The 13,399-nt window shown below is 32.9% G+C and overlaps 1 protein-coding gene across 2 annotated transcripts; it reads left to right on the top strand.

Moving 5' to 3' along the window:
• Nucleotides 1-607: 607 nt before the first annotated feature.
• Nucleotides 608-5,930, top strand: Bsg25d (blastoderm-specific gene 25D). Of its 2 annotated transcripts, XM_076389272.1 has the most exons (13): nucleotides 608-635; nucleotides 1,447-1,873; nucleotides 1,961-2,091; nucleotides 2,198-2,397; nucleotides 2,501-2,743; nucleotides 2,809-3,229; nucleotides 3,315-3,475; nucleotides 3,553-3,608; nucleotides 3,690-3,754; nucleotides 3,843-4,736; nucleotides 4,797-5,520; nucleotides 5,589-5,689; nucleotides 5,793-5,930. In XM_076389272.1, the coding sequence occupies exons 2-13, from the start codon at nucleotides 1,492-1,494 to the stop codon at nucleotides 5,928-5,930; spliced, it is 3,516 nt and encodes a 1,171-aa protein (XP_076245387.1). In that variant the 5' UTR covers nucleotides 608-635; nucleotides 1,447-1,491. The 2 variants fall into 2 exon arrangements, with proteins under 2 accessions (XP_076245387.1, XP_076245388.1); XM_076389273.1 differs by lacking the exon at nucleotides 608-635 and having other exon boundaries at nucleotides 1,428-1,873.
• The last annotated feature ends 7,469 nt before the right edge of the window (nucleotides 5,931-13,399 follow it).

Raw genomic sequence — 13,399 nt, 5'->3', positions numbered from 1 at the left:
TGAGCTACATACTATTCAAAATAGGTATACACTGTTTAGTACCCAGTTCTGACACTCGACAGTTCAGGTATTCGAGAATTTATCCAAAATAGAGGTAAAATGCCTGGTAATTACCTATAGTAATAATCATATAAAAGATTTTCAAAGAAAAAGGTACTTTAGTGTCCTTGCTCTAATGATTTAAAAAAAGAATAGGCATTTTACTCGTAACACTTGGTGTACTTTCTCATATTGAGGTTGTATTCAACATAAAATTGAACAAAAATGTCGCTAAATTAACTGCAACTAAATGGGGTTTTGAAATTAATTAAAAAAACGAATATTTAATTTGAAATGAACATGAATACACGCCATGCTTCCAGTGATGGATACGCGCCACCTGCCGTTCCTTATCATGATTTAGTAGATTTAAACCATGTTTACTTTTTTTTGGAATCGTAGGTCACAAGTAGAAGTTTGAAACTTTCCGAGAAACTGTCAAATCAAAATAACAGTCAGGGATCGGAGAGTATTAACAGGAGGAGTATTTAGTGTCGCGTATTCATTGTGTAGCGTGGCCGTTGTTAATATGTATATACATGCATGTATAGATACATGTGTACGTGTAGTCGTGAAACGAACTTTATAATTTAATGGTAGGTTATAATCATTTTATACGTAGATAATTGGTGTTTTCGTCTAACGGACTTATCGTGATTAAAGAATTTTGTTATTAGAAGATTATTGCTTTTTCTTTTCTTGTGGAATGTATTCGTTAAATTTTATGTGCATGCCTGTTATTTTGCAAAAGATATGCAATATAATTTTACAACATATTTGTCACGTAGTCTAAAAATAACGGAAACTTGGTGTAACAGTTATTGCTGAAAAAAATGATTCACTTGTTCCACTTATTATTATGGAGTAACCTTCTTATTAAACTACTTCATAGTGCAAATTAATTAATTTGTGCGTTTCTTAGGTTAGCACATTATGCAAGAAATAAAATATATTTCAGTTGTCAAATGATTCTATACTTTTACTTGTATGTGGACAGTTTATTAAAATCACATTAATTGATCAAAATGCAATCAGTCGAATCCAGTGATCACAATTATTACATAATAAATAATTAATTTTCAAGCAATTGTTACTAATTGTTGATTATTTTACTGTATTAGCAATGTACATGGTAATAAAATAAATACAATAACTAATTGATCATTGTTTTTTAAATTGATTGGATATTTTCAAAAATTCAAAAATTAATGTAAAGAGATTTTGTACCTTTTTAGTTTTGAAGTACTTGATATAAATTATGTGAATTATATTTTATATGTTTGTGAAGGACATATTTTTTTACTATACTTACATCACTTTTTAAAACAAGATTTTGTTTTAAACTATAAAGATTTTATTTAAAATTCCCATTAGCACATCTAAGATAAATAATATAATCATTTATAGATGTATAGTACTTTGTAGTATATCAAAAGACAATGAAAGGATGCCATGGATGAACACAACGATGATCCCTATGAACGACAGCTTTATGCTGTGTTTCAAAGTTGCTTGGCAGAAGGAGAAACCGAACTACAGGAAGAGAATTGGCTTAGTCTATGTCAGAAATTACACCTCACAGAACAAAGTGAGGAGCTGAAATCTTGTATTCAACAGCATAAACAAGAAAAGCAATCTATATCATTCCAAGAGTTTAGAGCTGCTTTACTGACTTTATTAGGCAAAACTCAAGAATTAGATGCCCATACAGATAAAAATATTGTGACAGAGTCACAAGGTGACATAAATTCAGGCATTACAAATAGTAAAAGATGTAATACTGTGGCATCTAATAATTCCAGTTCTCCTGTAGATATTCTTAATGTAAAAACAGGTAATTGTAATACTTGTACTTATTGAGTACTGAAAATCATAAAAGCCAATTTATTGTTAATTTAAATTACATATCATTATTTTTTAGGTACACTATTAGATGAAAATAGACTGAAATGCCTATGGGAAAAAGTAGATAGCTGTTTAAAGCAAAATGTAGATTCTGCAGCAATGTATTTTATATCTAATTGTTTAGGAATCCCAGCTCTTCCAAAACAAGTAATTACATAGTCATGTTTTTCTTTCTTGTATTTATAATATTTAAGTTCGATAGTTATTTGTATTTTGTAAGTTGTGTATTAAATAGATAAATTTTCTATTACAGATTACACAATGCATCTTCGAGAAACTAGACCAGAATTGTGATGGATTAATCAGTTTGGATGAATTTCTAATTATATTTCAAAATAGGGGAATCATGGAGGAACAATCAGCACTAGCTAAGAATGATGAGTCTATGAAAGGATTAACTAAATTAGATTTCAAGAAACGTAATTTTGATGTATATAATTCTCGTAAAACGAGGTATTACATTATAATGTTTTGAATTTATCATGAACTTAAGAAACGGTCCATTTTTCAATAATTAATATCATATCATAAATATATTTATTTTCTATTTATGAAGTAACAGCTTTACAAGAAACAACACTTTCTTGGATTCATGGAAACTATCTGGCGTCACGAATACGGCTTTATTAACGGATAGAGGCCTTAAAACTTCAGAAGTCTGTTTAGCTGATTTAACAACGACTTTGTGCGATGAGTTGAAAAATTTTAACGATTCATTAGACCACTCAGCAACCCGATCGCATATAATGTTATTACGAGACGTTATGATGTTGTATCAGGAGGAACTACATAATTCAAAGTAAATATTACACATCCTTTGAACATTTGAGATAAAGAACAAATAATTAAAAATAGTGTTTTTAGCCTCATGATAGAGAATATCAATGGGGAGAAGGAAAAATTACGTGTAGATATTATCGAAGCTAATGAACGAGTAAACACTCTTGCACAAGAAATTGATGAACAACATGCGCGGCAAGAGGAGGCTATGCAAAAGTTGCGGAAACAACTCGAACAACGTCATGCTGAAATTATGGAAGACCTTTCTAATCAACTTACCTCCGAGCGAGATATAAACGCTAGTGCTTTACAGTTGAAACATCATCAAATACAAATGTTACAGAAAGAAAATCAAGAAATTAAAAATAAGTTTGTAAATACGTTACAAGAAAATCAGGTCCTAGAAACTGAAAATGAAAATCTTCGTGGTCAAATTGAGAAACTTAAACAGTCGAACAACGAATTGGTAACTCAAGTGAAAATGTTGGCAGCAGAAGATGATGAGGTATCTTAAATGTTTTTATGAAAAAGTCACATATGTAATTTTTATCTCTGCCTTGTTGTATAATATTTTTAATTTGTTCATTTAGTCACACAGTGTAGAGGTGAAACATCAACAAGAAGTTCTATATTTAGTTGATCGTATTAAACAATTACAAACAGAAACAGTTCTTTTACGTGATCAGAATGATGAACTCACAGCAGAATTAGAAACTGTAAAACTACGCGATAATCATATTAAAGATACGAGGTAGTGTGAACACAATATTTTGTAAAGTATATATTGATTTTATGAAATAATCTTAATTTTATATTATACGATTACAGACAAAATAATCTGTCAGGTGCTTGTGCAAGAAATGTGCACTCAAATGAGACTGAAGGTAGTGAAGATATTAAATATTTTATTTGTGTCAACATTTTATCAAAAGCATTCAAATTCAATATTTTTCTCCCTTTTTCAGACAAAGAAGCATTTCTAGTGGACGAAGAAGATGATTTAGATGTATTTTTAAAACATTCCACATCTGTGAGTAGATTTAAAGAAAATTATCTATCATAGAATTCTCTGTAACTAATTTCTAATTTTAATGTATCGTCCATTATTATTTCTATAGATGCCTTGTAATGTTAGTGAAGAGGAGAGCGCGAAAAATTACAGAAAAACAGATTTAAAAACTTTTAAAGACTTGGTAGTAAAGCAACTAAAAAATATCTTAGCGAATAGTAATGCATGTAATTTAGAAAATTGTATGTACAGAGATGAAATAATAGAGGTAATCATGAGATTGCAATCAAATACAATCACGCAGATTGTTAAAGAAACAGATTTTGCCAAAAGTATTGCATCTGAGATGGAGACAGAATGCGAAGAACGTACGAGTGAATCGTTAAGAGATTTTGTCGTTTCCAAGCATAAAAATTCTGTTTCTGTTAAGCGGACTGCAATGTCCAATAGTGACAATAATTCCGATATTGACGACAATTTCAATAATCAAGATATGAAAAGTACATCGCAGAACAAAGTTTCAAGTCTCAGAGATTATCCTCCACGCAAAGAAGAACATGGAACTATAGACCAATCAAAATCAAATAAAGAAAGGGATGTATCGTTTAACCACGTAAAAGTGTCCAATGATTCTAGTGCAAAGACTAATTCAAGTGTAGTAAAGAATGAACCAATTGAAGATATCTCTGTTTTGAATTTGAAACTACAAGAACTTGAAACGGCGCATGCTGCTGAGAAAAAACAGTTAATTGAACAATGCGCAGAATTGGAAAGAAGTCTTGATCTGCTGAAGGTGGAGTACGAGGAGTGTGAAGATTATTGGACCACTAAATTAGAAGAAGAGAGACAATTTTTCGAACAGGAACAAAAAATTAGCAATGAAAAGTTTTCGGAACTTATAGCTAAAATGGAAGAATACGAAGAGTTAATTAGTCCAGTTGAGAAAGGAAAGAATGGTGGACGTTTATCTCCGATTGAAGAGAAGTTTAACTTGGAACAACAAGTAAGTATATGCATGAAAATTGAATATCTTTAAACATTCTAAATTTTGTTATTTATTTAGTATTTGGATCTGGAAGAAGAATTCGAAAAATGGAGGGTGCAAATGGAAGAAGAAATTGCACAAAAAGATAAAGAAGTACAGGAATTACAAGAAAAAGTGAAAGCTTCTGAACGACCATCAATGACTGATGTATCTGTACAAGTTACGGATGAGTCTATTTCCTCGCCATTACCAATGCAAACAAATTATGTTCCTAATAATTTCTTCGATGTACAACCGTCCAACGAGTCTACTTCTAAGTTAGCTCAGTTCACTGATAATATTTCTAAACTTCCTGAGGAATACAAATTCAGTCGAATCCTAGAATCGTCAAACTTAGGAAATGAGTTTATTCCACGGGTAACGAAAGAAAACATAGGCATTAGCAATTTTGCACCGTATCAAATGAATATATCATATCCTATGAAAGATGTAAATAGCACATGTAAATTGGAAAAGTCAGAACCTCAATGGAAGGCAGCAGAAGTTGGAGGAAAATTCACGAAAGTGGAGAACGTGCATACCGCAGATTACGATGCGATGCAAAATTGTACATTAAAATTGCAGAACTTAAAACCTGTAACTTGTCAGTGTGCGCGAAATAACGCGCAGTCGCAAGTGTGTTGTGTGGATGTAAATATATTGCAGAGCTTAAGAATGAAACTTCAGGCACAAGAACGTAAGAAACACCAGTTGCAAGAGTGTTTTAAGCAGCAACAGTATAAAATTGAACAAGTACTACAAAGTAAGAATTCTAATAATATATTTATAGCATTTGTTTCACTGATTATTAACGAGATAATACTTTTCCAGATATAATATCTCAACATCAAATGGAGGTGTCAGAATTACAGAGTCTTCTTCGCACTACTCAAGAAAGGCTGCAATTAGAACTCCAAACTAGGGCTGAACAGGTAATATTTAAAATAATTCTAATAGTTGTGTTATTTAATACTAGTATTTCTGTACTAATAACTATTAATTTTTAATCAATCGTAATAATAAATTTGTTCACAGGCTGAGCGTATGGCGTGGACGGACATATTAGTCAAAGATTTGTACATAGAAAATGCAAATTTATTAGCCAATCTAAAACATTTGCAGCAACGCTTTCACACGTTAACAGGTTTGAGCGCTGAGTCTACTTCTATATGATATTGTAAGTGATATCTGGAATGCCAAGTTCTATTCATAAAGTATTAATAAAAGCATTGCTACTGTTCTAACGTCAAAGTGAATCAAAGATAGACATGATTCTATCTGAATTATTAAATAATATATTATGAACTATAAATTATTATAAAATATTAATTGCGATACATATATTAGTAGACAATTTGTGAAAAATCATTTATAAAGTGAACAGGATCAATTATTTTGATCCCTTCCATACTGGTTAATACTATCAGATTGATGGGAGATAATGTAAATTTTCTGGGATAGACATGTATGCATAATTTTTACTTGACGCTTTAAACACATACATACAGGGCAATATCGAATGCACTAAACAATTTTATCGTACTTGCATTTATACGAAGATCATTTTGAAGGCACTGGTATTTGAAATTGATTCAACTTGTTGTTGTATTATATTATACGTATGTGTGTAGTTGTGACGAATGAAAGGTCTTGTGTATTGTTATTCTTTACTCTACAGGTCATTCTGTTCTGTAAAGAAACTAATGAAACTACTATGGTTCAAAGAGTTTGGGTAATTCGAAACCAATTTGTGCATGTAAGGTTACCAGTATTTATCTACGACTTTAAATTTTTCTAACATAAAATAAATTCAAAACTGTAGTGTGTTCACTATTGAATTAGTTTGTGATGTTAACAATCATTGATAAAAGTTTATAACTAGTTTTGTAATTCATACATGTATTCTTTTACAAATCCAATTAATTAATATTCTTAGCTAGATAATTTGAAAAAGACCAAGAGAAATAAGCAGCTTCAATCATTAAGTATGTGCGAAAAAGGTATGCTAACTGTTGTAAGAATTTCATTATCATTTTTTAGTTTCTACTTCTTATGTTATTGTATATGAAACAAATATTTAGCAGCTATCTTTTTAGCTTATTTAGTGTAAATGCCAAAGACGGACGATTGATTTGACTATACTGTAAAACATGGCGTTATTATATTTGTTATTTGTTACGTGTAAGTGATTGTTTCCTCATGATATAATTTATTTTAATTAGCACTATGAAATTGAAACAAAATTATTTTGTTATATTGAGAGTATAACTATAATGAAAACGGAACACTTATACGAAACAAATGTATTTTACACATGTAGTAAGATAGAGAAGTTTACTAGTATTAAAATTAACATTAGATTTGAATCGAAAAATTCGGAATGAACGCAAATCATAATGTTGATTTTTTCATCTACTTTTCTCTTAATATAATCTCACATAAAAAAGCCGAAATTTGAGAATTATAAATGAACATTATTAATACTTGATAATGTGTATTTGAAAAATGAACATTACAATATCATATTTTTGAAGATTACTATGATGATAGAATTTTTGGTTATCGGCTCTGTTTCAGTATGCAATAGTTGTATCAAATTAGAAGACACAGTAATATTTAACTTTAACTAACAATTGTTGAATGTACTAGATAATATGTATATATACTATATATACAATTTACTCACTTTGTATAGTAGCTATCCTACTCCATACTATTACAAATTCAATCATACAGCTGCCATATAAAACATTTTGTACATGATATTTATATAAAACGTTTGTATATTTCCATGTTGCAGCAAACTAAGTTTGTCAGATTTGCCTTATTGCTTATTCAGATTCCTGCTAAAATTCCAGTGTCTATCTTATTTTATATATTAAACGTTTTACTAGATATTATTAGAAAGATAAAATATTTTGTCTTCGAGTGTATTGTTTTCCAAAATGGAATTGTTAAACGGCAATAATTGTAATGTTATAAGCAAATTATGCAGTTTATGCAGTAACTATAAAGTGTCTAAAAGGCATAACTGATTTTGTTATTAAACAATTATGTTCCCTATTGTATTTACACTGTATGAAAGGTGTACAAAGTATATTGATGAGTAAAAGCATGAAAAAAAGTAAAGCTTTTTATTATTATCGTAAATTTAAACCGTTTTGTATCTGTTACTGAAAATCAGATCATAATTATAGGGTGAACAAAAATGGATCGAGCATTTCGAAATTTCGAGCTTCCATGCGTTATCTTATTTACATTTGAGGAAAAACATTTTGAGAATGTAATTAAATTTCCCATTTAATAAAAAAAAATCTATTCCATTTGTCTTTTTAAATTCAGGTCGGTTCATTTTGAATCACTCTGTATATCAGCTAAATGCAATTAATAAAATCAGATCGAAATGACCTTGTAGCAGATATATTCGTTCTTTATTAATAAATAAATTTCTCAACTGCCCTATAAATATTAATCAATATTTTTTCTTTCTATTTCTCTGCCCATATTCATTATTATTATATGAGATAAAACTTGTTACATACCTTCTTTAAATGGCATCTCCGATTCCATCGAAAAGTAAAATGATCGCCGGTTTACGTGAACACGAAAGATATCATTTATTTATAATTTACGAGGACAAACAAGTCAATTTACATAGGAAGGACACTTTAGTAAAACACATTTGCTAAACCGTTGTATCATGCTTAACATAAAAAAGAAAACTAACCGAAATCTAATCACCAGCCTTGCTGATACATAGTCTTTCACTGAATCGGCGTTCGTATTTGCAACACGCCATTGAAAACAATTCAGTTAGAAACATGTTTATGAAACATTTCGAAGCGAAAGCACGATAATTATACGCATTCTCTTGCTAATGATACTAACACACTAATCTTCCGTCGCTTTGTAGCGAAAAATAAAGGACTTAACGTGATCTTCGATTGGACAATAAATATCCCTCTTTATCTCTCTCTCTCTCTTTTTCTCGTTTTTTCTTTCGCTCTAACTCACGTGCTCTCTCTCTCTCTTTCTCTCTTTCTCATTTTTATTTTACCGCGCTTTTCTCTTTCGCTTCAATTCCTCTATATATGTAATATATAATAGCATCATAGTAAACTAGTAAGGTACAAACAGGAGTTTTATACACGGTTTCACGAGAGAGTACAATAAGCTCAAGGTCTTATCCTTTACGTTTCAAAAAAGAAAAAAGTGATCTTGTGGGTGTGTCCAAAATTTCAAATTTGAAATCAATCTGAGGACTAAAAAGAATTTGACGCGAAAGATGAAGTGGGAAACTTTTTTTAAAGATACAAGGGATTAAAATGTGTGTATATTTATGGTTATATGGTAAATCGACATAAGTCACACTTTCGAAAAAAGTAAGGTTATGACGTCATTAAAATCCAAAAGACAATTTGTATTTCCTGCAAAGGGGGATTCAGATAAAGGGTTTTTTCCACAAATATATAGGTGCCCTACGAAGTGTAGTTTAATCGAACAGAGGGTCTCATATGCGTAATAGAAAAAATAAATAAAAAATGAAGGGTTAATTTATTTGAAATAAAGCTTGGTTCTGCAGAAAGTCGATTTTTAAGATGCACTTTACTTACTTAGATAATGATTTGATAGACCTTGGTGTACACCTTTCTGTAGACTCTACTGTTTCCTCAATGCTAGGCAAGGAGAAGATTCAATAAGACAACATAAACATAAATAGAAAGAGAAATGTACAGCGAGGTCCAGAGCTTTAAAGCTCCTTCTGAGAAGCAAAAAACCTTGAGCGTTCAGTGAGTCTCTACGTGAGTTTCTGACATGTGTATGTATATATATATATATATATATATATATATATAATTCGTGACATCGAAATTAATATTTTTATTTATTTGAGCAAGGGTCTAAAACATTCGTTCTTCTTCTCAACTAGCGAAACTAAGGCTATGACATTCATATAAACGATTAATCGTGCACGCTGCTTCGAAGATTTGCACGACGCATAGCCCCGGATATGAGTGCTTCCGCTTTCGCGATCTTCGAAAATAAACAAAAAAGAAAAAAAAGGGTATCTTGTACAATAACAACGAAATAAAGAGGGATAGAGAAGGGAACGAAACAAAAACAGCAAGCATTTAAAACTAATCAAAGAGCAATTGCGAAAATAAATACTGATAAAATATTCAATTCGGCGATCTGTTCGCGCTCCACCAACGTAACAAAATGAAGAGGATGCTCAATCCTTAAAACAATATTGCTAAAGCTATAGAATCAGTGATACGTATCGAAAAGCATCTTCGTAAAATCTTACTGGAACGTGACTACGATCAACGATATCTCTAAAATCAAAATATATTACTGTATAACCGTTCTTACGGTGAAAAGTCGTCGCGAAGAAAAGTTTCGAAATATCAAAATCTCGTCAATAGTGTAGGTAACAAACATCATAATGTAAACGTGCACCTCTCAAAAGTTCTCTTTTAAAAACGGTTCCTTCGCAAAGATCAATTCAACAGAAAGGAGAGAGGGGGAGAGAGGGAGAGACAAAGGGGAGGAAGTGGCTACGAATATAATCGGCGTAGCGACATGCCTCGAGTAGATTAAAAAAGAAAAAGGTAATGTTACGTTTCTGCACTGCGGAATCGAGAAACGTTCCTCTTCGAAGCAGGTGCATCACAGTACACAGTTTCAGCGATTGGGTTCCTCTATCTAATCGTAGTTACGCCTTACAGCCTTATTAGCCTAATATCATAAACACGCCCGTGTCGACGGGCACGGTAGGTACAGTATTATTGACAATCATTAAGACGGATCCTACTATATTAAGTATAATTAGGTACATTTTGTGCAAGGTAATCGTTGTGTGACAGAATATAGGACAAGTGGCTACGCACTCAAAACGACCGAAGCGTCTTTGTAAAATGATGCCATAACCTCTCCGTTATGCGTTTTTTTTTCGAGCTCCTTTCCTGTGTTAACTTCTTTTTTTTTTGTTTGTTTCTTACTTCCGCTTTATCGTCGTTCATTTCTCTCGGAAAACAAACGAAACAAGAGGATCCGACTCGTCTGGTGTATAAAGTATATAAAGGTTTCTACCACAGCCCATTTAACGATATATCATTCATATATATATATAATATATGTATATAATATATATATTATTGTTATATTATTATATACGTATCATATTAATACGATTCGTAGTGTACATTGAAACGTAACATATATAATATATATAAAACACTAAGAACGACAGTTAATTTTTTTTCTTTCCTTCCCTTTCGCGTCCAAATCCTATGGAATTTGTCTTCTACGTTTTTTCCCCCCCTCTCCCTTTATCTTTCGCTCGTATTACTCGCATCTCTCTCTACGCTCAATATATCTTTTTTTTTCTCTCTCTCTCGCTCTCTCTCACTTTCTTCATACCTATCTATATTATTCGGAACTGCACGATCGACGTTATCGTGGTAAACGTTCGTTTACTGGCGCTTAAGTTACAGGATGTCAAAGGTTCGTACGAACTCGAAGAAAGAGATAATAAGAAAACGCGTCGTTAAAGTCCTTAAAAGTTCTCGCGGATTGGATTGTCGATATTTAGTTTCGCTTGAGAATAAAGTACGGTTCGGGTATCGGCGTTGTAAAGTTCACAGCCCCAAAGCATCGAAGGAGTCGAACGAACGAAAATGGACAAGTGAGGGCGGTGATTATTTGTATAATCGTGACGTGCCGCGATTTATGCTCGTTGCACACCTAAAGCCGCGATCCCACGTGTGCAACGCGAGACTCAGACTGTGCTTTAATCCGTGTCTCCACATGTAAGGTGTGCTAGTTTAAGCTGCGTTTCTACATGTGGAATTTTGTGGAGCACTTAGCACGCTTAAGCCGCGATCCCACGTGTGCAACGGGTGACTCAAAAAGTACTGGTATTTGTGTTTTCAGCGTATGTTAATAGACTTAAGCCACACTCCCACACATTTATTTTTAATTTATATATTCTCGAAATGTACGCCGTGTCGCGCATTGCACACGCGGAAATAAGACTTTATGACCCATCGTCAAATATAATTCAGTCGTCGCGAGGCCTTTGGTTTCGTCACGCACGCAAAGGAACATAAGAGAGAAATAAGCGAACGCGTTTTACGAGACGTTTGAGCAAAAGCCAAAAGCAGTTGTACTAGAGTTAAAAATTGGTCGATATTTCGTCTTCGTCACGCCGAAACTTTTAGTTGGGCACCTCAAGTATTAACTATACCGCCATATCATTTCCTCCATATCGATTTATAATAAAATACGCAGGCAATCGAAATATATAATTATAGTCGCACGATAAAATTAATTCTCGACATATAATCTACGCAATAATAGAGAAATGAAACGGTACCGATTTCGGTGCGTACAAAGTTTATCGAACAGTTTCATCGTGTCTTCCTGTGCAACGTGAAAACGCAGTCGAACGCATTGCACCAGACGAAATTCGAACGTTTAAAAAGATTCGAGGAACTTTCAATTGAAGGAACATAAGCGAATTAAACGATAAAACCAGCGACACGTGCCGTTGTGCAAGCTTCGAAGCTTCGAATCGAAGGACGCAGAATTGGTCTCTGAGACGCAATGATCTCGGTTACAATTTCACTTTCGGCAGTATATAGTGTATTATTTCGATTCGGAGATTTCGATAAAACAGTCCTTAGTGTTAACATAACGTATAAGCGTAACGAATATAAAAAATCGAGTTAGGCGAACAGTACAGATCGCTTGCAAGCGACGAAAGCGAATTTGCGGTCAGTGGCACCGACACATACAGCACATGTACACTTACGTATATATGTATATCCGTAAAAAATTATTTTTGTGCAGTTCATAGAAGGTGCGAGCTACTATCTTAGCATCTCTACAGTCTGTACTTTAGAAGTGTTTTGACGTGCCCGCGTCTACTCGACGTTAAAAAGACGCACGCCGAGACGCGCACTTACAATTTGAGCATCGTTTATTTTATCCTTTTTCGTATCCGTTTTATACACTTTTCCCACTGAAACGGTCGCTTAAAATTTGATAGGACAGGGTACCAGCCTGTTTCCACGCACGAATAGCTAGTGAAATCAAAAGCGCGAAGTGTACATAAAGCCACGTTCCCACGTGTGAAACTACTGCGCAATCTATGCCTTAAAGTCACGTTCCCACATGTGGAATAAGCGATACAAGATGTCCACGTTTTAAACGTCCAACGTAAGGTATGTCTAAAGCCACATTCCTACATGTGAAATACGCGATGCAAGTAAAGCCCCGTATCCACGAGTAAAATATCCAGCATAAGGTGTACGTAAAGCCGTGTTTCCACGTGTAAAAAGTATAACAAGAGTATACTTAAATCCCCAATCCCTTAAATGAAAAGCGGGTTACATGCGTGGAAACCTAACGTTCAAATTTTAAGCCCGTAAAATATACATCAGCGAATATAATGATTACTCGTGGGTATATTGAAAAGCAAATCTGCTCAAATTATAAGCATATAGTTACGTTACGCGCAAGCAAATAATTAGGTCGTAAACGATTCAGTAGCTGGTACAAGTACCTCCACGACATCATCAGTATAATATAGAGTCTCATGAAACGCAATTACGATAGCACGCGAGATTAGGAAATAT

The sequence above is a fragment of the Calliopsis andreniformis genome, chromosome 12 (assembly GCF_051401765.1).
Source record: "Calliopsis andreniformis isolate RMS-2024a chromosome 12, iyCalAndr_principal, whole genome shotgun sequence".
NCBI lineage: Eukaryota > Metazoa > Arthropoda > Insecta > Hymenoptera > Andrenidae > Calliopsis > Calliopsis andreniformis.
Note: the sequence above shows the minus strand (reverse complement) of the source record. Positions and strands in the feature narration are given on the sequence as shown.